At 36.4% G+C, this 26,730-nt stretch overlaps 2 protein-coding genes across 8 annotated transcripts; one reads left to right on the top strand and one right to left on the bottom strand.

The window, feature by feature from the left end:
* Positions 1–631: 631 nt before the first annotated feature.
* Positions 632–5,053, top strand: LOC109033916 (activator of basal transcription 1). Its single transcript, XM_019046770.2, has 3 exons — positions 632–944; positions 1,855–2,023; positions 4,008–5,053. Exons 1-3 carry the CDS (start codon positions 791–793, stop codon positions 4,303–4,305), a joined length of 621 nt encoding a protein of 206 aa, XP_018902315.2. The 5' UTR covers positions 632–790; the 3' UTR covers positions 4,306–5,053.
* A 575-nt stretch (positions 5,054–5,628) lies between these two features.
* LOC109033931 (microspherule protein 1) lies at positions 5,629–26,412 on the bottom strand. 7 transcript variants are annotated; one of them, XM_072303401.1, is made up of 12 exons: positions 26,209–26,412; positions 25,124–25,180; positions 16,318–16,384; positions 16,010–16,173; positions 15,206–15,339; positions 14,086–14,366; positions 12,537–12,755; positions 10,919–11,057; positions 9,756–9,879; positions 8,634–8,790; positions 7,621–7,836; positions 5,629–6,931 (listed from the first exon to the last, which is right to left on the bottom strand). In XM_072303401.1, exons 4-12 carry the CDS (start codon positions 16,138–16,140, stop codon positions 6,839–6,841), a joined length of 1,494 nt encoding a protein of 497 aa, XP_072159502.1. In that variant the 5' UTR covers positions 16,141–16,173; positions 16,318–16,384; positions 25,124–25,180; positions 26,209–26,412; the 3' UTR covers positions 5,629–6,838. The 7 variants fall into 7 exon arrangements, with proteins under 7 accessions (XP_072159502.1, XP_072159500.1, XP_072159504.1 ...); XM_072303399.1 differs by lacking the exon at positions 16,318–16,384; XM_072303403.1 differs by lacking the exon at positions 25,124–25,180.
* Positions 26,413–26,730: the final 318 nt, after the last annotated feature.

Below are 26,730 nucleotides of genomic sequence, written 5' to 3'. Positions count from 1 at the left end.
GAAACGCAGTGGGGGCGGGAAAAATCGATAATTTATGAAATATCCCACGAAATTTCACGCGACTGGAGCTGCATTTATGAAAACTATGAACAAATTATTTCAGGAGATGGTGATAAGAAATCCCGGGATGCTCCAGCATTAATTTTCACTGCTAATGCAGATTTCCCGCCTCGCGCTGCTCGTTAAGTGCAACGGCCAATCAACGTTGTGCGCGGGAAAAGAAATTGGCGCGCAAACTTCCCGCTGCGCACCGCCCGTAAAGTGCAACGGCCAATCAACGTTGAGCGCGGGAAAAGAAAATGGCGCGCAAATTTCCCGCCGCGCACCGTTCGTTAAGTGCAACGGCTAATCGGCGGTAAGGGTGGTTTCATCATTTGAACCGTGATTCCAACCAAAATTTTCGATTCTAAAAACAAATTTGGTGACAGCGACCGTCTGACTGTTATATGCGGGTTAGAATATAAAAATGCTATCGAGGCGCAACTACGAAGTCATGTCCGTCAATTCAAATTTCCCGCTAGTTTTTTGTATTTCTGCCGCAAAATGTATTCATCCAATCAGAGCTCTCTCTTTCCCGCTCTGTTATCAAATGTAAACAAACCGGCATTTTTTGTTTTTTTAGGTTAAGTCATGTGTTGTCATCATTAGATCAAACCGATAAACAAAGCTTAGACATCTGCAATGTTTTTAATAAAATTCCTTATTGAGTGCGTGTTCAATGTTTTGTATTATTTAGATCAGTTTCCTACTTCTCTCTCTTTTAGGCAGTGTATAGTGAATTAATTCAACCATGGATAAAGAGGAAGAAGCTCCAGCAAAGAGGCGCTCCAAAGGAATCGTTTACCTATCCACCATACCGAAGTACATGACTGTCACCAAACTTAGAGAGCTTTTGGAAGTTTATGGCAAAATAGGAAGAATCTTTCTCCAGCCTGCAAAAAATCGTAAGAGTTTTATTACCCAATCAATTGGTTATGCTTTTATTCGAGTCTTATTTTGTCAAAGAATGGTTAGAATGGAATACTCCGTCAGGTCGCTCATTAATCTTGTAGGCACCCATTCTGAAATTTTAACAAGGGACACATTAGGTATTAGGCTTTGATGATCTGCAGTAACTGAACTAATCCATCAGTATTGACTTACAACTGGTGGTAACATCGCCGATCTGAGTTACTTGAAGCACTGAATCAGTCCAATAGAGCTGAAAGAGCTGAAATGAGATTCTGAAGTTCTGCCCTGAGACCTGACAGCGTATCATTACTAGAAGTTGTTCTAAATTTCAGGGAGAAAAACCATGTTTTAGTACTAAAATCAGGGTGTCTACAAGTCCAGAAAGTCCGAAAATAGTACTGATTTTTAAGGGGGGTCCAGAAGTACTGAAAAAGTGCAGAAATTCCGCAAAAGGTCCGGAATTTGTTTCACTTTTTGGTCATTTTTGGCTCAATTTGAGCGAGAAATTCCAATTTTATAAATTTCGTCAAACGGTGGTATTGAAAAAGTACTAAATTTTTCTATTGAGGAAATACGAAATACTGAATTTTTCTATTGAGGAAGTACTGGTTTTTTTGGGAATGTACTGAAAAAGTACTGTAAAAGTACTGATTTTTGACCCACCTGTTTTAGTTGACACCCTGCATAGTAGTATTAATACAGTAATAGTAGTAAGAAATGCCATCCTAAGAAGAAAGCTTAAGTGTGTTCTCATGCCAGGAACAAGGTTGGTTGTAGCAGTGAATTTGACTACTGCCTGTTTCTTCAGCCCTTCATCATACTTCATCAGCCTTGCAATCTCAGTGTGCTACATTCTATTGTTTCAGAGCGCACTTTAAAAATTCAATTTTGATTTTTTTCCAGCTCACTCAAAGAAAAAAAAACCATCAAAACATTTCGAAGAAGGGTGGGTAGAGTTTTTGCGCAAGAAACATGCGAAGCAAGTTGCAGCTCATCTGAACAACAAGCTGATTGGAGGACGAAAAAGGAGCAAATTTTATGACTGTATGTGGAACATCAAATATCTTCCTAGGTAAGGCAACTTCAACTGGTTATTTTATCTGAATCTGTGAGAATGAAAACACACCAACTTGAATACAGGCAAATTTTTTCAAAGGTGCCCAAAAATTCCTAAAGCTATTGAAGATGGTGCATCTGTCCTGCCCGGCTGCAAGTGGTTGTAAAAACGTTGTCACAACATTACTGCCAAAATTAACATTGCAGCAATACTTTTGAAACGTTTTAATGACGGTATTTTTAGCAGTTGCCGGCAGGGATTAAGCACTTGTGCCTTTTGTTTTCCTAAGTAATTTGTCCCTTGGCACCGAAAAGCTTTTTTTTAGACCAACTTTTTCACTTACTATAAAGTTTGGTGTGTCTCTTAAACATTTTCATTTTTCGCAGTTTATGTGTTTTCATTTTCACTGATTCATTTGTGGTTTTGATTTCTTTAACGATTGCAATTTGGACTACATTTTGCATAAAAGAATCACAATTTCTGACTCATTTTAAAAACAACATGTATGCATTTGATTCCCCGTACAGGTAAATACTTTTATGGATAAGCCAGAAATAGTAGTCTCTATTGCAGAATGTATTCTATTTAAGGTGATTCGATGAACGCCATATTTTGTGTCAGAACGGCAAGCGATATATCGCATCAGTTGGTTCCATTTTTTCAGCTACTCGTCATTTTTCTCCAATTTTGAGATCGCAATTCTGTGGTCAGGAGACTAAAGCACTCACTTACCAATTTTAACAAAGAAATTCAACATAATAAAGGCGTGGTTTTTTCAGAGAGAAAACATCGCATTCGATACTGATATCGAAACTGCACTCGAATGCGATATTTTCTCTCTAAAAAAACCACGCCTTTAATATGTTGAATTTTTTTGTTAAAATTGGTAAGTGAGTGCTTTAGTCTCCTAACAACAGAATTGCAATCTCAAAATTGGAGAAAAATGACGAGTAGCTGCTAAAATGGAACCAATTGATGCGATATATCGCATGCCGTTCTGACTCAAAATACGGCGTCCATCGAATCACCTTAAATGAGGAAAATCTATGGCTTGCGCAACTGACACTAGTTAAGGAACCTATGAATGGTTGAACCAGAAAAGCACACCTATCACTGACATTACACATTTTCTGTCATATTGCATCTTTTATTCAGACAACTAATTTTTACTAACATAGGTACATTTTTGAGAACTTAAGTGCTTTAACCACTCTTTGTGAGATTTATCCTGTGATCATTTAAATAACATTTGTTTCTCTATCAATAAAAATGTAGTGAAAGCAAAATTCTAAACACTTTATTTAAAATAAAAGTTTCTCTTGCCTACCTTTCAATGTGAAAGTAATTTTTCAACTTAATTTTCCTTTTTTCTGGGACTACATCAATCTGTAAACTCTGTCCTAATGTACCACTCGACACAGTGTGAAACTAAGTGTTAAAATACAAGTTTCCTTATCTGAATTTTTCCCAGAATTCGATAGATGAATTGAAAATTTCCGAATTTAATTTACAAGTGCATGATTTGAGTTTAATAATGTTATTTGTGTACATCATTTTACAATGCCTGCTGCCGAAAAACCAAAGTTTTATCGAGCAGTGAATTAATTTCGGTATTTTCAATGAAAGAACTTTCATGTCTGCTGATTTTTTTTACAAGATTAGATGCGCCTTGTGTCAAACAAAAAAGGAAATGCGTGTGAAATCAGGTTCTTGTTCTTCACCCGACGTTTCAGTTGTTTTTAGCAGCTGAATTGATCTACACTGATAATGGTTTTTCAGCGAGCGGAAAGTTTCAACCAACTATTTACAATGAAAACTAGAAATGTTGATTTTTCTCATGTGACCTAATTTCCGAAGTTTTTGATACATTCAACGTGTTCTGGACGGTATTTTGATGAGGAACATGCCTTTTAGCAGTCTTATTCTCACCCTGTCTCATGGTCTATTTGAAGATATACTTTGCTGATTCGTTGAGCATATCCTTTTTCTGGTGTCACAGGTTCAAGTGGGTGCACCTTTGTGAGAGACTTGCCTACGAACGAGCTGTGCAAAAGCAGAAACAACGATTGGTCGTGGCTCAAGCAAAACGAGAAGCTACCAGTTTTGCTCTGAACGTAGATCGAAGCGAAAGACTAAGCAAGAAAAAGAATAAGAGGCCAACTGCCCCTGCAAAGGAAATCGAATATAAACAGCGGAAAACGGAAGGAGAGATTTTAAGCAGCAAGAAGAAGACTAAATCGAAACCGGTTCCTGCGACTGAGGATAGGAAAGAATTCATCAAAAATCTCTTCAGCTAGAAACTTGAATAGCTGCTGTTTCAGGAGAGTTGTAAGGGTTTCATTACTTTTGTTCATTGAGCTATCCCTTGGTGCTAGTTTGATGAACTTAAAACCTAAACGAGCTCGGTGAGCTGCTTTTTCACGCAGGAGCCTTGATATAATGCACTGTCTTTGTGGTAATAGAGAGTGCTATGCTGCCGTGTTAAGGAAAAACTCAGTATGAGTCTTCAGATGTTGCCACATTTCTCCCTGGTAAAATACAAATTTTCAGGGAAACCAAGTCCTGGTTCCTCGGTGGAGTGAAAAGAAAAGGAATGTGTGTGAAACCATGTTCCAATATTTATTTGATACCTGGGTTTTTTTTTTAACCTATGGCATAGTGTTACTTATTCGGAACAACGCAATTTTTGTTTTTTTGGAAGTTGAATTATTTTTCCGTTACATGATATTGAAAATTTGTATCAAAGTTTTATTCATTGAAAAATGAATACCAAAAATTTGAAGTTTGAAGGTTAAACCACCTTGCAGAGAGACCTCTGTAAATATTGAATGAATGCTATTTTTTGGTTTGCTGATCTGAAAGACTCTGCAATTCTAAGACATACACCATCAGTCCATTACTCATAATGCTTTACCTTTGTGCCTTTGTAATTTTATCTCTTCTGATCGTAAGAAAGATTATATTCATAGTAATAGTGTTTATAATGTTTAACGTATTTATTTTTTTAAAAATGAAAAAATACATGTTTCTTTATGCAGAGCTTTATTCTTATTTCTTTAATTCTTTAACCTGCCAAAACAATTAATATTTAATTTTTATGGAAAGTTCGGTCAAAAAAGCTAGGTGAAACATGACAGTTTTAAAATACTTTATGAAATTCTTTCAACTTGAAACAGCCTCCAGACCTGCATAATTTGTATGCTATCAGATGAAACGGTAAAATCTAATTTTTTTGTCAGCCAAGTCCTGTTGTCAGGATGTGAATCCATTCCGAATGGAATATGACATTGTAACGCTTTTTACCAAGTTTCACCAAAATTCACTGTAATATTTACTTCCTTGATACTAGAACGAAAGGTAATAATTAATCCAGTGGTGTTGTATATTTTTCAAGTATTTTGATATGTACTTGGTTATGAACCAAGCCTGCATTACAAATTATTATTAGAGAGAGAGGGGGGTCAAATCCAGTGCTACCTAATACCTAAAACCAAAGGAGTAGAGGAGGAAAAATTACTGGTCACACATCAAACAACTTACAAGTAGGAAAAGTGTACGTAAAGAAGAAAAGTTATGAAAGAAGGACAGATAGTTTGGAAGAACACAGACTAAGTGGGACGTAGTTTTTGAAAACACCGTTTATTGCTTGAATAAAATTATCACCTCACAATTGAGAGGTTGTTTGCAAAATTTTAGATCTAAAAACGTCAAAATTGGTGAACAGCATTCCTTACATTATATTGACAAAACTTATCTCAATTAAGTTCTTTTTGTCTGTGCAAGAAATCTAAACGATGTAGTTTTTGAAATTCAACTTTCAGAGGTTGTATTTTGGACTTCAGTAGTAATCAAGAGACGGACAGGAAGTGTGCAACATGTTTGAAACACACGTTGAAGTATTGAAGAGAACAATGCTCTAATTTCCTTAAATTTCTCTTTGGTAACTAATTGATTTTATTCTTGGACTAAAAATAATAACAACACAAAATCCCATTAGAAACATTGGTGGTTTTTAAAAAATACATTTCTGGAAAAATGATTACGCTTTAAAATGGACTATTTAGTAAACACTCCTCCTTGCATGGAGATCCCAAAATGCATAGCACCCTTGTCCATTCTCTGATTGGACGATCAGTTCTCTCCATTAGAAAAGAGTACGGCTACCCATTCTTGGTACGTATGCTGAGCTAAAAATGCTTAAGCCACGAAAAAAATGGCAGTTCAAAATGTTGCTCTACTCACTGAGTGAAAAACTTAGGGGCAAAAAAATAGTTTTAATCTGAGATGCAAAGTAGTGTGTAAGAGGGCAGCTGGGAGAAACATTAAAGCACATGACATGTGCATACAGATATACCTCTCCTAGAGTGCATTCTGGCCCCCTGCAACACACAAACGCCACAAGTGATGGCCTTCCTAAATATTATGGGGTAACTAACATCTTAGAATTTCTTTGTCGACGCCTTGCCGCCATCCTTTCACAGAGCGTTTATGTTGCCTTTTTCTGGAGGCTTCCCAATTCAAAATTTTAAAACAACTTCTCCTCTAACATTCTTACATATATACATAGTACATTGCATATCATTCCTGTATAAATAGACTAAAAAAATTTTCCTGGAAATTCAACAAAATGGAGAACATCTAAATTCATAACAGATGAAGAATTCAAACGATAGATGAGACACAGAGTAAAATTAAGTATCAACGAGTACGACAAAGGAAACTTCTTACTGCATGATATTGAGGGAGAAAGGAACTTCATGATTTTCTTCATAGAAACCTTATATTTATTGTTAACCTGTAAAAAGAGGTATAATATTCCAGGATGTCTCCTCACAGAGATGAGATGTTCATTTTACTCGCTTCCTCTTGGACAACATTCATGAGTTCCTCATTGATCAGAAACAAGAACCTGAGTCCAGCAATCTGTAAATAGAAAAAAATAAGGTTGAGGCTACGGCTACATCTTAAAAGATAGAATCAATCATAGCCTTGAATTTTTGGACCAACAACTTTAAAATAGTGCATTTCCTTCAGAATATTCACTAAAAGGCCTGCAGTACAATTCTGATGAAAAGAGCTACTTTAATTTTAAATTGTTGAATTCTTAAGAAAGTGGGGTGAACTTGGCTCACAAGAATTGGACTACATTTTGCAATGAAGAATTACCAATTGGAGCTTGGTTTAGAAACAATGTATGTACTGCTAGTTTCCCCATACACTTTATAAGTTTTTTAATCTTTTTTTTTTTTTTATTTATTCCAATACACAACGCCAAGAGAGCCAAGATGGCATCTGGAAATATCTCTATTGTTGCTGCCAAAAACTTGATCACATGTTGCCTTTACCGCAATCTATGGACCATTGTCAATGCATAGCTGTAAAGAATGTACTTTGCACTAGATTTGAGGAAATGCACTCTTAGATTTTTGTGAATATTCCCCTGTGAATTTGTACCAAACAGCATATCAAATCTTAGAACCCTTGATGAGATTCATATTTTGAGAATTGCACAATTCTACAAGTTATGTACTATTACAGGGGTGTCATATCACTGCCATTACATTACGTATGGAGCTAGTGCTTCATTAAAAATTCTATCAATGTACGCTTACCTCAAGAACTGAATTGTTTGTAAGTTTGTACTTGTGCCCATTTAGAATAGGCTTAGCATCTACATACAAAGCTCTCTTTCCTTCGCTGGATATGTAAAAGTCTCCATTATTGTTCAACCGTATAGTTCCTTGGCGTCTTGACACTTTCCAAGCAGGACCTTCCAAGGATAAATCCACATCCACATTATGGTCTCTTGTCTTGCGTCCGATGGTTATCTAATATTAAAAAATTTGACCATTTGAGGGTTAGAGGTCACAAAAATCAAGCATGAGCCACAAACTTTCTTTCTTAGTAGTTTTTTCGAACAGATTTTGTTCTCAGGCAAACAAACCACTTAATTATTTGTTCTTATTTACATCTGAAGGGTATTGCAAAAATGATTTTAGAGAAAAAACTATAAAGGCGAATCCATTTTATTATTAAATAGATTGATGAGATTTGATGATGTAGGGCAAAAAGTTAATTTGTTTTGCTATAGATTTCCTCAGTTATTGAGATTCAATTCCTTAAAAAAAAAAAATAGAGAGAAAAAAGGATTACTGAAGTAGTTTAAAAAATAGACAGATCGACAAGCCTGATTTAATTGGAAACAGATCTTCAACTTGGCCAGAAAATGGATTTCAATTTTGAATCGGATCTCAGAAATTTATTTGATTTATGAGATATTAGAGTCTCTTAAAATTTACTTGACATTTCCAGCCTAAAAGTTCATGTTATTTGTATCACATTGGAGTACCTAATTCATATAAAATACTTGGAAAAAATGCGAAAGGTAATGCATGATATCGCCCCTTTTCTGATGTAAGGGTGTATCTCTATTTTCATGTGAATCCTGTTGACCATACAACTCCATACTCTCCAGGGCTCATGAAGAACTGGACTTACGCCCTTTCATCGAATATTCATACATCGATTACCTACTTTAAGAATTCAAAAATTACCGTGAAGTCATAGATAGTGCTCTCCTACTCTCTAAAGCAAAAAAAAACTAAGATAAACTTCTTTAACTCACCTCTTTGGAACGCATCAAGTATCGAACGACACAGCCTTTCAAAACTGCCAGCGTCTGATTATCAAAATCTTGAGGAGTAATGCCGGTGACAGCATCAACGAGTACTTGCCACCTGCTAACTTCATTTTTTAGAACGTTGATTTCCTTTTTAGCTCGTCTGAAAAAACCGAGAAAAGTTTTCATTAAAACCACACCTCACAAAACTAACACCACAAAAGACGTCCCTAGCTATGAAAGAGAGAAAAAAGTTTGTAACCAGATTTTTACTGCGTAACTAATATTTTATGTTCCAGAGCTGAGCTTGTGAGATCCACTTCGAATCAGAAACACTAACTTCTAGAACAATGTGTAAGCCTTGAAAGGAGTTAAAGTACACACCTTTGTAATGTGAAAAGTGAAATTCTTATAGGTTTCCTGTAATCTGCGAGTCTATATTCGAACTGATTATATCAGAAATGCCTATCTAAATACCAGTCCTACTGAGTTTGAAGTTTCATTTCTCCATAAGACTCAATGTTAAGAAAAAGAGTTGAACTGAAGTTAAAGCAGAGGTCAGAATATTTATTCTAGACTTTGAATTTTTGACCAGGGGAAAATTTGCGACTAGTAGAATTCAAAACTATTCCTATCTCGTTTTTTTTTCCGAAATGCAGCTTGGTGCGTTTTTGTTGAAACCAGACTCAATATTTTTTGAAGAGTGATTCAAAGTAGCATTAAAAGTAAAATATTAATTGGTATGAAAAAAGTAAAATGTATACGTTTTACTACACATTCAATAACACAATAAAAAAAGGCAGAGAATCACAAATTGCTAGTGTAGAAGTCAAACTACACTACACAAAAGAGAGATAAATTTAACGAAATAAAATGAGCAAGTTTGATTAAAAATAAGAATTTACGATTGAATTCCGCAAGTTGAATAAAAAGACAAATAAATCGAAAGTCACCTTCTTGAAAACTTGATTGATGTATCGTCTTTCAAAGTCCGAAATTGTTTTTAAAAGCCTCTCATTAAAAAGACTTTGATTTTTTATTGCATTTTATTTATTTTTAGAATCAAATGGATATAATAGAGCAAAGAAAATATTGCCTAATGGTTGGAAGATTCACTGAAATACAAACCTGTCAGTTAAAGCAAGTTCTTGGTCTAGGACAGCATCTCTTGGTTCACTCAACTCAGTGTCGTTCAAGGTTTCCTCACAGTCTGAAAATGTCAGAAAGTGTTCACTTCGCACCACAGTTGGATCTGAAAACAAGGTAAAAAAATATTATTTTAATTTCATCTGCCAAAGGACCAATAAAAAACAAGCAGGAAGCTCCAACGCATTCGCGTCGGAAAGCGGCTCTGGCGACGGTAGGTAGTTGTTACGCGTTTACGGTTTCCTTGGTAACCTTTGTTTGCTATCAGCTGATGTCGAGTAGTATGACTAGGAAGCTCCAACCACGGCATTCTTCGAAAAAAGCGCGAAAACTCATAGATTTGAATTTTCAAATTTTAAACGTAAAGTACATTTTTTCCAGTGCGAGATTAAAGCACAGACCCGTTTTGAATTATTGACAGTATCACCATGATTCCAAAAATACACTACACAACATAGCATTCGCTCACAGGAAAAAGATATCAATTAAAATAAAATCAGTCCCCCCTAAACAGCAGAAAATGGCGCCGATTCCCATCAACCAACACGCGGTCTCTCCAATGTAACATGGTCCGTTGATACTCCCCAGCTGGGACTGTCCGGAATAGCAGCTCTAGTGCAAGCACTAGAGCCGCTAAAATGCATGCTGGCTGAAAATGTCTTCCTTCTCTAATCTGAGGCGTATTTTGACAATAAGACTGCAAAAACGCATCTCTTGGTTTGCGATGGTGCAAACTTATGTCATAATTCATTTTTTGAGTGGAAAAATACTCGAAGTCATTTCTTGGAAACTTTCCTAATTATTTATCTCTATGTGAAGAATATTCTACAAAAAGTTCAAGCAATGGTGTTGATTCGGTCTCCTTGGATATAATAAAATGGCAAAATATTTAAAGATTGAAAAATTGATTTTGTGGTAGTGAAATTTTTGACAGAAAAATTGAATTTATAAATTAATGTTTGTGTCTTTGGTTTTAGTCTTGCGATGATCTATCATCAATAACGGGTTCAGTGCCAAAAAGTTTATTTCCAGTTACTCTCATTTTTGATCTATGAACGTCCATGGCGCATAAAATTTTGGGCTGATACCCTGTTTGGTAAGCCTCCGTGAACATGCTTGTGTCATTTTTATAAAAAGATAATGACCTGTTTGATCTGAGATCAGCTGATATTGCTTCATTAATTGCCAATGAGTGTACAACGCCTTTGCAGTTCGCTTAGGGTAGAAAACAAGTGCATTGTTTGTCAGCAGTTCTTGAAAGGTTTCTAGCGTTGGGTTTGATGACTGGAAGAAGTGGAAAAAAGTTCAACTTAGAGGATGGAAAAGCAAACAGATTACATGTAACAGTCAGATAGAGGGGAACAAAAGTGAAACGGAAATGATATCTAGAGTTAAATTCATAAAAGCTACCTGCATCAAATTACAATTTATTGAATGATTGGTGCGACTGTCAAGCATTATTGATCGAGTGACTTGTTCCTGTCTCTTTTTTGTCCCATTTATGAATAGGTTGGCTCCTTATCAGACAATAGCTATTTCAAGTCATAAAGCCTCATTTTCAGGTCACCTCATGTTTGCGATTTCATACCACTTGTTAATTAAAACATTAAAAACAAGAAGAAAAATTTATGATAAGGCATATTAGGCGAAAATAAACAAACTAAGGAAATGGAAATTATAAACTGTAAATAAAAATGAACTAAACAAAACACATCAAAATAAAATTTGCATAAAACTCCATTAGCTTAAAAGTTTTACATAATTTTAATTTCAATGAGTTTTGTCTCCTTCAGTTTATTATTACTTATAGTTCTTGCTTCCGGTTTCCGTTCCCTTAGTTTGTTTTCAATTTTGCTTTAGATACCTTATTCAATCATTTTCTTTTCATTTTCAATGTTTTAAATAACATGCGGTAAAAAATCGCGAATAAAAGGTGATCTAAAAATGAACGATTATGGCTTGAAATATCTACATATAACCAGATATGGTACAAGAGCGACAACTTTTACAGAGCAGGTAATTTTGAGTGGCATCATTTTGAAAATCAATTGTCACAAGAGATTCTCACTAAAATCGGGAAGTAGTTCCACAGAAAAACAAAAAACAAGAAATTTTGGACAAAATTTAAATTGGCACTTAAAAATCCCAAACTGTCCTCTGCCTATAAAAAATTCTGTCTCCCACGCTGTCCTGCCATGAAAGCACAGTATATGTAGGAGAAAACTTGACTCTTACCATAAGTTGTTCTACTATATAATGCTTACTCTACACATTTAGAGTAACAATTTTATGCCAAAATTAGAATTGAAGTATAAACATGTGAGTGAGGATAAACATGGGCTTGGTCCATAGGACGCTCTGTAATCAAGTCAAGGTTGAAGTTGATTTTCTCTGAAAGACTATTATTCAAAGTCAATGGAGAATTCGCACACAAAAATTGTATTGTTTCATCTGTGAGTGCCTAATGAGCTGAGTTCGCAAATTTTTTCCTGACATGGGAAATTGGAGAAGAATATACTTAAAAGTGAGAAAATGTGCGGCCTCATGACGTCATCTGGCGGCATTTTCCATTTAAAAACGTGTATTTTCGCAGATTATGTTACTTTGTCTTACTTCCTTAAATAATTGTTCAATTTAGAAACCGAGGATATCCTTGAGGCTCAGTTTTCCTAACAGTATCATTTTTAAGATGAAATTCACAAAATTTCAGACACCTACAAATTCTCTATTGTATAATCACACATCTGCTCTTAGGGAACTTACTACTTTCACCGATGCTAATAATTGTTCTTCTGCTACCGAAAACAGAGCTTTGGCTTCAATACCAGCGATGACTTCAGGGTGCAAATTCCTCATGGCAAGGATAGCCAACCTTGAGATGACCTGGTCATACAGCAAAGCATACCATCGCTGCTGAATCTCTTGCAATGTAAAGCGACAAGAAAATTTGACTCCACGTTGCACCGTCCGCAAACAATTTGTCTGTGAGGAGAAAAAAGAAAAGAAGGTATAAGAACCCGATTTATTTTTCTTTTTTTTTCGTAATGATTCAAATAGAGTCAATTCAGCCTTAAATTTACAGAACCTGCAATCGTAATTCAAGAGATAAATATATTGTTTTCAGATAATGATCTCCACTTAGGTACTCTCCTGCCATTCAAAGCACTTTGATTTAAAGAATGGCATGTGCTTTTGCAATGGAACACACGCAGTTTAAATTTGTTATGAAAACTCACTTGCACGTTGTTTTTTCCTTATACTAGTTTGGACGCGTTCCGGTCCCTTCGTGAGACCATCATCAGCAACTCAAGACTCGAAGAGACTAAAATGCGTCCAACCAGTACTTATAAGGAAAAAACAACAAGCAAGTGAGTTTTCATAACAAATTTAAATTATTAAATTCTTGTGCGAACCCGAACTCAACTGTTACACACAGTTGCCCCGGAAATTGTGTGTGTTCTTTGTACCGAGCGTTTGTTTGCCATCTCGGCAGAGTGAGATTGAGAAATTGTGTGTGTTCCATTGCTCTTTGACCCTTTCAATACTACAGACGAGTTAACTTGTCTTGTGGCTATACCCACTCTTAGGCTCCCCCATTTTCATAGAATGATGAATCAGACTTTAGATACACATCAGCACAAGGAAATGTTATTATATCATGTTCAAACCATAGCAGACATTAATGTTGCTGCTTGCGCCACTTGCACAATGCAATTCTCTTTCCTAACCTGATTCATAGGATTAGTACGACAAAACTGTGCTTAGTATTAAACTCATTCAAAATAAAAGAAAGGAAATAAAAAGCTGACAAACATACTGTCGTACAGCGCAAAAACGCCGTAAACGCCATTATACATTTTTTGGAAATAAAGTATCATAGCAGAAAAACTTGTGTACCTTGGGACAATGTTTTTACAGAATTCTTTCGCAAATACTATCAAGAACTTAACTTGAAAATTTGAGGTGCATGGGTAAAGACAGTTTTTAAGTTATAAAGTGTTAAGTTCCAAAAAATGAGGAAAAATCTTGTTGGATTTACGGCGTTCTTGCTTAGTACGGCAGCATATTAAAGTTCTGGAAAAATTTGAAAGTCTCAGTGGGAATGCAAAAAAAGCGGGATTCTGAAGGTGACCTTTTCCTCAACCCTACGACAGTAAAAATCATAAAAAATTGAGCAAGCTATGAAAATTATAGGATAAAAGTGAAAACACCTTCGGCCCTGATTTTAGCCTTCATTTTATCGGCTTATCCAAATAACGTCCACAATCCAGCATTTTCTACACCCCTAGTTTCGAGAGATCTGAACACTTACTTGCTGAACATTGATTATTAAAGCTAGGTCGTCCATAGGCTTCCACCGGCCAAGATCTTTGGTCGCAGACCCTGTGTTGGCATGCTTAGTTGCTTTCCGGTAGCGACTGCCACCGCTTCTGGAATTACTACCCCCACCTGAGTTTCCGCCAGCAATACCTGAGCCACTGTTTGGGAGTGATTTGTTGGATGCTCTCCTGGGCGGTTTAATTACTGTATCCATCATTGGAGAATTGGACTCACTGGGAGTTAGACTTGGATGCTGAATCGGTCCACCGGCACCTATTAGGATTGAAACATTTTTTATAAGATCGGTTGTTAAATACTGATTTATATTAATTCATAATTTTTTTCTCTTAGCTCTGATTATTTTTAGAATCGACATTTTTATCTAAGAGCACTTGCAAATTATTCAAACTAACATATTATAATATGTTAGTTAAATACAAAGATAGATAGATGTTATATAAGATTATAATCTTCAATTAGGGCTACGAATGCATCCAAAGCAAAAAATAAATATGAGTAAAATATTCTGAGCCGACTAACAATCGGTAAAATTACGCATATCGTTCTTGCAATTTAAGTCTCTCGATACTTTGTCAAAGAAATTGATATACCTATTATAAAAATTATTATAACATTATTTTCAGGCCAGGGATGCGGAGCTGTATTTCAATGAAACCCTTGGGTGCAAAGTACAAAGCCGGACTTTTTCTTCAGACTCCTCTCCTTAAACATGCAGCTGTCGCGCTACAGCTGTGAGGCAAGAATTTAAGGTGAGGAAAAAACTTTGAAAGGAAAAAGTCTATTTTAAACATTAGAAGTTGAAAACTCCTCCGCAAAACAGCCACTAGGACTCTGAACCAAATGAATACCTAATAGGCTGGATTTTGACTGAAATCTAAAGACAAAAAGATTCAAGATTTTACTTTAAAGATTTTTATCTTTCATGAGAAAAAAGGGGGCATCTAGTGCCCTTGAATGAATAAAATTCTTCTTTTGCCCAAAAATGTAAGATTAGCTTTATTTCCACCCATTCCAATTTAATCAAACCACTCCCACTTTTTGACCTGAACCCTTCCTAAGCATCCTACTTACCTGTAACGACTAGTACTTACTTGGTGATGGGACATTTAAAGATGACGTTCGGATTCGCTGAACTTTACCGCTTGCAATAGGAGCCATACTTGTGTTTAAACTTGACTCAACTAACTCATCATCAAATTTTTTTCGTTTGATTGATCTAGAACTACTGTGAAACAACATGTAAAAAGAAAGACTTCAGCACAGTTATTTAAATTATTATTTGGGATATGATTGCCTCCTGAGTATTCAGATACATTGACTACTAATATTAGAATCAGTGTAACAAATAAGTTTGTTAGCAATTTTCTAATTTTATTTTATTACAAAGAAAGCAATTTATCAACATTATTTTCTTGGAATTTTGAGCAATTTACATGGTTCTCTTTAAAAACATTCTCAAAAGTCGTACAAAAAAAAATTCTGCAAAAATTAAATGAGCTATAGAGAGGTGAAGATCGTAAACGCAGCATTAATAGCAAAAACAATACCAATCACTACAAGCAAGTCAAGAAATATAAGTGAAAGAACTAAAAACATTCAGTTCACATTTCTTTGATGTTATTGTTCCCTCTTTTTCTCGTTCATTTAGACCTGTTTAGAATTGAAAATATTGAACCTACTTGAATCAAGGATTCAAAATTTTTTTAGATATCTCCTAGATAGTAGGCCATTACTGCACTCAATCTTCTTAAAAGTGGTGCTATCTGTTGAACAGACGAATTAAGGTTGAATTTAGTCCTGCAAACACTGGGTTTGAAATCATCCTTCGCTCAAGCCATTGAGAAATAGTTGTAAGTCAGTTATTTTATACCTACAGAAATATGATAATTACGAACCTTCTTCTTTTCATGTTGAGCTCTGACAGAGAGGGAGAATGGGTCGAGTCTGTAAAGGAAATAGGGGTGGAAGGCATGCTCTCTAGGTAAGAATTCTCAGACAAGGTTTGGATGGTTGAAGATGGCTCCATACTGTATGCTGTTAATTACTCGCTGAAAAGAATCTGTGAAAAAAATAAAAAAATGAATAGTACTTAAATTAGTTGTTAACTTATTAACAATAGAGCAAAAATCTGTCTATGATGAATCTGAATAACATAAAGACATGACGTGGAAAATAAGGCACGGGACTGAAATATTAGACTTACCTAATTATTTTAATTTAGTCAACGTTTACGGTCCAACATTCACTACTTCGACCGCCTAGCTTGATTTCTGGTGTAAAAAAATTAAACAAAAACATCAAAACTCAAAAAAATCACTCGTGGCAGATATTTGAAAACTTATTTAAGGTCTCTCTAGAATCTTTGATAATTATTTTATTACCTACTTTAAATAACTGTTCACAACTTCAAAAGCCTATTTCAGGAGCTTTTCATGCAAGAAGGGCACTTCTCGGTTAGGTACTGTGCTTCAGAATCACCACTAATATTTCATTCTTTGCACGGAAAGTATGTGCATTCATCTCATTAAAATTTCTACCAGATATTCTTAATTATTCTACAATCTATGATGTTCTTTAGAGACAATTCTGGATGAAGCACCCATTAGATTCCTCTCTATGACATAAATTAGCAAAAGAAATCGTGAAAACCATAACTGAAAACTGCCCTTCTAACACCCTGCAGGACCTCAATTTATACCTGGAAATTTCTAAATTTATTCAAAAACTTTTTCACACATATCTACTGTAACTTCTTTTTGAGGACTTAATAGAAAGGTAGAAATTTTCTCCTTGTGTGCTGGATGGGTACCTATGCAAACTTTTGAAAATATTATGAGCGAGTCCCAGGGAAGGCCTCCCCTCCCCTTCAACCCTGGAAAGTTGTAACAGTGTAATAATTGCTCAATATCAGTAGACCCCCGCAAAAGATGTAATGGGCTTTTGCCATCCCACTTCAGAATTTTTTTGATATGCTTATGAACAGGCCTTTGAGATGGGCGAGAAAGATTTTAATTTCTATAAATTCTTACAATATTTATCAACAGACATTTTGGATAGGCGTGTTCTCTAATTCAATGCTTGTCCAAAGACAGTTCGTGAACTTCATTGGCGTGTCAAGTTGTGTCGGAATATTATAGAGACTTCTGCTACTTAAATTGCCTTTCCTCCTGGACCGTTTACATGGTATAAACATTTCAGGACCTGGGCAAGCAATTTTCTTAGTTGATAGAAATTAATGCAGACAATACTTAGGTAGGTACCTATATAAATACTTAATTTTAATTGAGGGGCTTGGAAGAGAAGGCCATAAAAGCAGCTTTTGAAAAAAAAAAATTATATATTAATGATTTAAATCAAAACTCCTCTTGATGCATATTCTGTGAAAAACTCGCTTCTAAATTCCAATTTTTAAGCATCAAAAAGTCAGTTTGAATTTTCTTTCTGACATAAGGATACATTTAATTTCGAAACTTCAAACACATATTTCTTGAAGTAGTAAAAACAGCACTTATGCACCTCGTCCTCCAAGCCCCTCAATTTTAAAATACTTGGAATTTGAAAAATCTTCATAAAATCTTAAAAAACTTTCTGAGTTTTAAAACTTCCTGATTCAGTTACTTGCCTGAAAATGAAAAGGTTCTTGAAATTATAATCGTTTCATTATGTGTCAATTTCTCTCTTTTTTTTGAAATGAAATAAAACTCAAGATCTGTAATAAATTAAGTGATTTTAGTGTGAACTGGTGCTTTTAGGCGTACAGTTTGTAACAGGATTTGAAGACCACAAGCATTGAAAACAAAAGTGTATGAACAAAATTGTTTATTTAACAAAGTTGATTGAATAGGACAAACGTAACAAAATTGTTTGAAAAAATAATTACAAAAAAAGCTCTATTGATATAAATGCAACTCAAGTATTTGGAAGTAGGTGATACAAACTTCAGTATGAAAATTTTAGTCCTGCCTGAGAAGAGAATTGTCACAAAAAATTCAATCGCTAACTTCCATTACCGCTAGGTTTCTGAGATTTTTCAGAGGATGTAGGTACCATGATTTTTTCCTGGGACTTGAACAATGTTGAGGGACGTGTCAATGTGTCAAAATTAGGTTTTACATAATAATTAAAAATGGAAGTTAATGATGAAAATGGTTTATCCTGGGAGGCTCTTGAAAAAAATAAAATTAAAAGGAATCCCAGACTAACAAAAATAAGAAGATATTAAAGATTCACGATTTAGCTCTTGTAATTGACCACTGGAGACTTATTATTAAAAACAGGCTAAGTGCCGAAAAGATGATTATGATTTATTCACATTTATAATTTTGAAAATTGCTGCAGAACACACATGTCTTCCGGATATTATACAATATACTCACTCCTCTATTGTTGATGGCACTTGGCGCAGAGTGCAGTAGGTTTTCCCTGAGGTTCAGAACGAAACGTTACATCTAACACAATTTTTTTGGCACTTAGCCCATTACTGATGATGAGTCTTTAATGAAAACAATGAGCATTTATTACTAGATACCTATTGCAAAAGGAAATCTATGCTGAATATGAGCGATCATTACAGCTTATGAGTTAATTCTAGGAGATCTTTCATCCTAAAAACAACGAAATCGTTGTTTCCAGTCTTTTTTAAAATTTCTAACTTTTCTTGGGCTAGTAATTCTATGATACTAATCCATGGAACTCTTTTTAAAAAGGTTTGAAAATCTTTATCATCATCATTGTTTAGCTCTAACAGTCTGACGATCTGACCGAATAAAGGTGTCTTACCATGACAATGATTTTCTAACAAGTCCAACAAACCTCTAACATTTTTTGGGACTTCTTCTTTGAAATCTTCCAGTCGCAAAGAATCGAGAAGCTTCTCCAATTTATTTACGTTATTACTCAAATCAGGTTTTTCGGAACAGACTACTCGACAGCAACTCTTCACAAGCAGAGGTTCAAATTCAGAGGGTATATCTTGGTACTTGAAATTGACTAAATAATGAGAAATAACTGCTAAAAACTTATTATACATCTGAATGATAGCAACTGGCGTGCTAGATTCTCCATTTTTGCGGTAAAGACTGAAAAATTCATCTACAAGATTTTTCATTAAAAAGCAAAAGCTATTTACAGTAAAGTCTCCTGATGACAGAATAAATTTTGAGAAGAAAGAAAGGAAATTTTTGCAAAAACCAGCCCAATTAGTCCAATTATAAAATTCCCAGCAGATCAAGACTCTGTCCTTTTTCAATAAATCCAAGAAGTTTATTAGTTCCTTTGAATTTATAACTTCATCTATGGTTGTAATAATTAAAGGTATTGGAACTGAACATTTTAAGGAACTAAGGGTCTTGCAAATGCGTGTTTTCAATTCATCGTAACTTTCATTCTGAGAAAATATGACAAGGCCATTCATGCCATGACAGCTACTGGAATCGTTTGAGCCTTGCATCATGTTTATTGACATAAAAACTGGGATATTGTGAGAGGTAATGACAGAGAAGCCTTCAGAAAAGTTACATCCTTTTGGAAGCAGGGCACTGCTCAATGATTGTTTCAGAAATGTACCTAGATTTTCATCAAAACGATCTCTTGGGGGAAGAGAAAAAACTAACTTACAAAACAGGAACTGAAACGACTTGTTCATTTTTAAATTTTCATCTACGACTTTTTCTGCTAAAATATCTCCAACAAATGGTACATCAAGTTTGCTTTGGTTCAATTTACAAATTACTTTTCCTGTTGATTTTAATCTGTTGATCCTTTCACTTGTTCTTATACACGGAACACTCGTTCGATTCCCGACCGTTCCCCAAAGAGCTAAATTTTCATCTGCCGTCATCCTCACCAAGGCTGGAAAATCAATCTTTGCTTGGCGAATTTTATCAATTTTTCTCTTCCAAGTTTTAGCATAATGTCTAACGGACAAAGCTTTTAAACGCATCCCGAGGTAGTTTCTAAGAATTTTCAATTCCTCATCTTTTTCTTTCAACAAATGCTGCCGACGAATCTCTTCTTTCAGCTTTCGTTGTCTCTCAGCTTCTTCCAATTTCCTTCTTCTTGCCTCTTCCTCCTTTCGTTTTTCCTCTTCTTTCATTCTCCTCAAACGCTCTTGCTCTTCTTTTATTTTCCGTTGTTCTTCTCTTGACCGCCTTTGCTTTTCTTCCTCTTCACAAATTCTCCTTTGCCTTTCGATTTCCTGCTGACGCATTCTCTCCTGCTCAATGGCTACTCTTTCTAGTCTTTGTCTTTCTTCTTCTTGTTTTTTCTTCTCTTCTTCTTGTCTTCGCCTCTCTTCCTCTTGTCTCCGCTGCTCTTCCAAAAGCCTCTGCTTCATAAGGTTTTCTTCATTCATTCTCCTTCGCACTTCTTCTTCCATTCTTTTGATATCCAATTCTCTTTGAAGTTTAGTCATCCGCGCTTCCTCTTCCATGCGTTGTTTATCTCTCATCAAAGCTTTTAATTTTTGGACTTCCAGTTCCTTCTTCATCTCCATTTCTTGCTCCTTCTTGAGAGCTTCCCTCTGTTTTTCTGCTTCTAGTTTTCGAAGTCTTGTTTTTCTCTGCTCCTCTGCTTCCTTCATTTTCCATTCCTTTTCTTTTTTTATCAAATCTTCAAGGTGCTTTTCTTTTTCTAGGTTTCGTATTAGACGTCTTCGAGCCTCTTCCAAAGCTTCTAGGGAACTATCCTCTTTTATAACTACATCCACATTATACTTACTACCTTGATTGGCAGCATCAGGATGATTAAGTTCAGATTCATTATCAATATCTATTTTTGCATATGAACTATCATCATCACTGAACTTCCTTGGGTCTTCATCGTCAGAAATTATTTGAACATCCGAGTCTGAATCATACCTCATTTCTGAGGGTTCCAGCAAGGGTCGATAAGAGAAGTCAAAATCCTGCTTCAGTTTCATTTCTTGATCAATAGCTTGATAGGCCAGTTTATTTAATTTACCCTCATCATCAAAACTACTATGAACTTTGTGTTTTTCATATGGGGGCAGGGCACTACTCTTTACAACAGCGTATGAAAGGGCTTCCCGCTTGTTGAGAACAATAAAGGAGGATTCATCGAAATTAAAAAGTGTATCGCGAGCAAAGAATTCATCACGATTAATTATGACTTCATTCGACTCAGAGTTGAAGCCAATGCCATCATTTTGGCAAAACTGCTGTAATTCTGCATTGCCTAATCTCAGGGACTGCTTAACAAAATCAGCATTCAGTGAGAATACTTTCATGGGAGGAGAATAGGCTTTGATTATAATAATGAGAGCAGTTTCTCTAATAATTGGGAAATATGTTTGCAGCAAACAACTGTTTAGATAGGAAGTCTTTTCAACTAAGTCAAAAAACTGAGCATAGGATCTTGAGGAGAACAGGAGATAGGCTTTGACAGCTACTTTAAGTTCTTCTGATGCTTGAATATGCTGAGGGAAATTTTGGAATTCCCACAAAATATCACTGCTGCTTAACTGGAGAAGAACTTGGTAAGCTTTGAATTCAGCTTCGTTTGTACAAGCGCCTGTGCTTGATAGAGAATCATAAAGGTGGTTCAAAGAAGAGAGACAGTTCATGATATTTTCTCGATTGATTTTTTGATCGAATATTTTCATTTCAAGACCGTACAAACGGTCATAACATGCGATGTGGAATCTAGCACACTGTTCAATGATGGATACAATAGATATATCGCATAACTGCTGCTGGGTGATATCTTTGCGGATGCCTCGAAGACGATCCCAACAAAAATCAAACCACTCGGACACTGATTCTTTCAGGTTGGAGTTGTCGATTTCAGGGATAATGTAGTTGATTAAATAAGACATTGTCATGGTCAACACAGGGGCAGGGCGTAATTCATGAGGCAAAGGTTCCTCTTGATCGGCAGAGCTTCTAGAGTATTCTTTGATTGCTAGCTCATGGATCATTTCTTTACCTTCTGCTTCAAAGATGGAGAACAGGGTGCGGTAATCCCTCATTATTCTCTCTTTTTCAGGACACATGTCTGGACAAGTGCCTTTTAAAGTTGACTTGGATGTTGAGCTTTTGGCCAAGAGTTTTTTCAACCATTTATCCCTCTCATTTAAAATAGTGAATTTATCTTTCAAACTTTTGGCCACTAGATACTTGAAATCTTTGGGACTCATTTTGCTCTCTTTTTTCTTCGTGCCTGATTCACTTTTCGACACTTTAGCTTGCTTAGGTTTTGTTAACTTAGCAGAAGGCAAGGTTATCTTCATCCTCGTTTCCCCTGAAACCTGAATTCTATGCCCAGAAGAGAGATCTGGATGATCTACTGGCTTATTGTTGGCAAGATCTACAATGCTTGATGAAGGTCGTTTGATTTTAGGGGCACCTAGGTGTTCCATCATCAACTTACGCGAGCTTCTGATTCTCTTTAAGGATTTTTTCTCATCTGCCTTGTAGTTGTGCAAGGGCGGAGCAAAAACATCATTTTTGGCGCTGTCACCAAAAACTTTTTCATCATCATCCTCCAATAACTCTAGGTCTAAATCTTCGTAACTTCGACCATCTTCAAGGGAGAACATTCGAGGATCAAGAGAATGAGCTTCAGCTATGGTGAGTAATTCGTCACGCCAAACTTCACCCTTTTCAACTGCATTGCGGGCATCTTCTTCTGTTTTAAAGTAAACATTGGCTGAGGAATAGTCATCACTTACGGTGACACGTGTAACATGGCCAAACTGAGAGAAGTGTTGTCGAATCGTTTTCCGATCTTCAAATCCTTCAGGCAGGTCAACAATGGTGATTGTTCTGCGTCTGCTCCTTGATTTTGGCCGGCTGGGATCCATTTCGTAACAAACAATTTTAACTGCACAGAAAAAAACCAATCAAGCGTTTTAATATGAAGGAATAGGACAAATATAATTGATTTTTTTCTGTGGGTTCAATTTTGAGTTGACTCAACACTGAAGCAGAAACTATGAAAGAATCCAAAAATGAAGAATAACAAATAAAAATTGAATATAATAGATTACGTATCCAATGATTAAGTAAGAATGGGATTGAAATGAACAAGAGGGTGGTGATGACTTTCTTTAGAATAAAAAACAGAAAATGGATTCCAGCCGTTCATGGCCAAATGACATGAGTTAAAACATTGGAAACACAAATACAAAGCTACTCATAAAAACACGAGAAACTCCAAAACTTCATGGATATATGCCGTACAGAAGGCTGAGGCAAGACTTTTCACAGGAGAAAAATTACGACTAGTTGAATTTAAAACTCCTCCCAACTCATTTTTCCTCCTGAATTACACATTTGCGCCTTTCTGTCACACACCGCTGATTATTCGGCCACACTTAGGTCCGGCTTAACCTACCTTAATTGGCCGGTAAGTAGTGCAGTTTCGACTCATCGATGAATGTTGTGCCTCCGTGTGAAAGACCCGACAAAATTCGGCCCAAGTGCTCCCTTGGGCATTCTTCCATCTAAGTGTACTTATCCAATGCAAATTGGTTTGTCTGTTTACCAACCACAACTCAATGATTATATCATCCTTTCACAATCCTTGAATAATCAATAGAGCCATTCGGAATTCATGATCAAACACCTCAGTTGTTGGATAATTCAAACAAAGTTTAATGACGCCAACCATTGAGCATTGTGTAGTTCCGTTTCTAAACATTTTACTTGGACGACGCACCTTAGATAGTACGGCTGTTATGGAATCATGTAGCGGTTGTATCATAGAGGTGTCGCTAGCTAAGTTGGCTCTTGTTTACATTTTGTTTCAGTACAAGCGCCTGTAATGCAATCGTCCAATGGCGAATGAGGATTGACCAGAGACAGGAGACCCTCCACTGGCCTCTTGGTGACAGGTAGAAGCTTTTACTTTCGGGGACTCAACAATGCCTTATGGACAATTGTAAGGGAGCAACAGTCACCACTCATATTTCAGCTCTTGACCTGCCTCAGTATAGGTGACGTCATGAGCCAAACAAATTCCCCTTACTTTGGCTTGTTTGCAAAATCCAAACTGCCAACACATTCTTAACCATCAACCATGTAGGTAGGCCAACAATAGAATGATGAAGTCCCAAAATTAAAGGCTTCCACCATTGCCAAGATACTAGTGGAGGGTCTCTCGTCTCTGGGATTGACCCATGACTGCGGCCCGATCGTGAGTGTTATCATATTCAATCCTTATTATTGCTTCTTGTGGCGACTGCATCGTCGCCACTTGCAAACTGAATGTACACGCATGCCAATTCTGTTGACAACACCTCTAATTTATCTCAGGAATCATGTGCTTGAGAAATGAATGAAAGCAGTGACTAATTCAGAAGCACATCAATTTTTCAGAACGCAAAATTAAATCCTTGCACCACTAGTAGATGGATTCCTTGTGAAAGGCAACCAAACTCTGAACTGCAGATCAAGTAAAGGGCTTTTTTTTTATGCGGATCGCAGTGGATCGCGGTGGATCGTGAGGAACATCGGTATTTTTTTATTCCGTTCCTCAGCGTGATCCAAGCGTTCCAGGTGGATCAGAGTGGAACGCTGGATCGCTCTTCCGAGGTGGGGCGAGCTCGCGATCCACTGTGATCCTAACCTAATGCGAGGAAGTTGCCGTCCCCAAAAAATCAAAACAATAACAAATCGAATCAAATTCCAAGTTTGGATTTTTTTATCACTTGGAACACTTGGATCGGTCCGGATCACTCAGGATTCCGATCCAGTGCGTTCCACTGCGATCCACCCTGATCCGCGATAAAAAAAAAAAGCCCTTAAGGCGCAGAACTTAACCTCCAAAGTCACAAGGCACTTTGTACCCCCAGCTGGACAGACGCAATTATTGACGCATCTACAAAATTGTGGGACAAAAATTGTGATGGTAATACACGATTAAAACGATACATGATAAAGGGGCCGTGGATTCATGCTTCACCCTAAAACTACCGGTAAAAGGTTGAGATGAGAAACCGTCCGACAAACTCAACTTGCACAACAAAAGAAGTTGAAATGCGAACTTACCAGAACAAAATAGTTGAGACAAAAGTTTCTTCCACAGACGTTCGCATCGTTAGAGTCCTTTAATCACATTTTAAACAATTAGAATGCAACTTCTTAATTATATGGCGTGATAAACTATGTACAGAAATAAGTTCATGTGCGCAATCACGGCCTGGCGCAATGAAAAATGTAAACAAACATGTAAGTAAACGATAAAAAAAGAATTTAATTTTTACCAAACTTCCAATTATTCCTTTTTTCGAATAAAGGGAATTTTAATGGCAAATTCTGAACCAGACGCTCTGATTGGTCCAAAGCGGTTCATTCCATTTATTCCGAGTTGAACCAAATTAAGCGGGAATTTCAAATAATTCCGGATATCCTGTTTTACATATCGTTTCCGTTTCCGGTACAACAGTGTTGTCAGTTTCACTAAAAAAACAAAACTGACAACACTGTTTTACCGGAAACGGAAACGGTAAACAGGATATCCGAAATTATTCGAAATTCCCGCTCAATTTGGTTCAACTCGGAATAAATGGAATGAACCGCTCTGCACCAATCAAAGCGTCTGGTTCAGAATTTGCCGTTAAAATTCCTTTTGTTCGAAACGAGGAATAATTGGGAAAAAAGACAGCGCAACGCACTGACGTCATCATCGATTTGCGCATGCGCTCCCTCAAAGAGTGGCGCGCTTATTCAAAAGTGCGGACTTTTTTGGGCAGAATCTTACCATCCTGAGGATTTTGAGCTCTGTTCTGGAACATGAAGTGATTGATATCGTCTTGATCTCTCAAAATTCACATATTACGGTGAGGAGATTACAGAGCTGCATAATTCTCGTAAAATAAGACGGTAATATTCGGACAAAAAACTGGACATCATGCTCATATCAAGCATGTGGCACCATCATGTTCGGCTCTAACTGCATGTATGGAAGATGCCTCACGGATAATAGAAATAAGGAGGTATTTTGGCTGGTTTTATGATAAAAAATGAAAAATAATCCGAGTTCTTCAGCTGTTGGCAATGAAGATATACGCGTTTCTCAACTTAGCATGTATCTAGTCAGTTCGAACTGATAACGCACGACTGTATTTTAGTACCGCATCGAGAGAGTGGAGGATTGCTGTTTATGTGGAGAGGACACTTTGCAAATAATACCGATTTGTCGCAGCGCAGTCTTGTCACATTTTTTACTGAAAAAGTCAAAAGAAAATATTTTTTCGCCAGAACAAACTCATCACCTCCCCTCCCCCTCCCAAACAGGTTTGGAAGTGCGGCGCTGCTTGCTGCAAGCTGCAACAACGATCTCCCCAAAATTTCGTCTAACACGCATGGTGTGCCTGACCTGCGACAAGAATAAGAACTCCATCAATTGCAGAGCCAATAAATTGAATCACATGTAAAATCGCTGATCATTTGAGTGAGCTCAAAGTCAAAAAAGTCATTCTCTTGAATTTTGTACCAATCACATGATATGGCGAGATTCAAGATTGCCGCGTCTTCGAGATTTTTTATTCAAGATTTATCTCCGCGGTGGTTTCTAGAGTGGTTTCTAGTTTCTATGAAATATTTGAAGAATGTTATGCGATCTGGCAATCTTTACTATGACGCAACCAGTGGTG

Source organism: Bemisia tabaci, chromosome 8, assembly GCF_918797505.1.
Source record: "Bemisia tabaci chromosome 8, PGI_BMITA_v3".
NCBI classification, from domain to species: domain Eukaryota; kingdom Metazoa; phylum Arthropoda; class Insecta; order Hemiptera; family Aleyrodidae; genus Bemisia; species Bemisia tabaci.
The sequence above is the reverse complement of the archived record's forward strand: the minus strand, read 5'-3'. Positions and strand labels throughout refer to the sequence as shown.

Excerpts from the sequence above, each read along its gene's own strand:
- LOC109033916 (XM_019046770.2), top strand. The coding sequence starts at position 791 with ATGGATAAAGAGGAAGAAGCTCCAGCAAAGAGGCGCTCCAAAGGAATC. Across the intron at positions 945-1,854 it reads TCTCCAGCCTGCAAAAAATC|CTCACTCAAAGAAAAAAAAA; the intron begins GTAAGAGTTTTA and ends ATTTTTTTCCAG. Across the intron at positions 2,024-4,007 it reads AACATCAAATATCTTCCTAG|GTTCAAGTGGGTGCACCTTT; the intron begins GTAAGGCAACTT and ends CTGGTGTCACAG.
- LOC109033931 (XM_072303397.1), bottom strand. The coding sequence starts at position 22,935 with ATGGATCCCAGCCGGCCAAAATCAAGGAGCAGACGCAGAACAATCACC.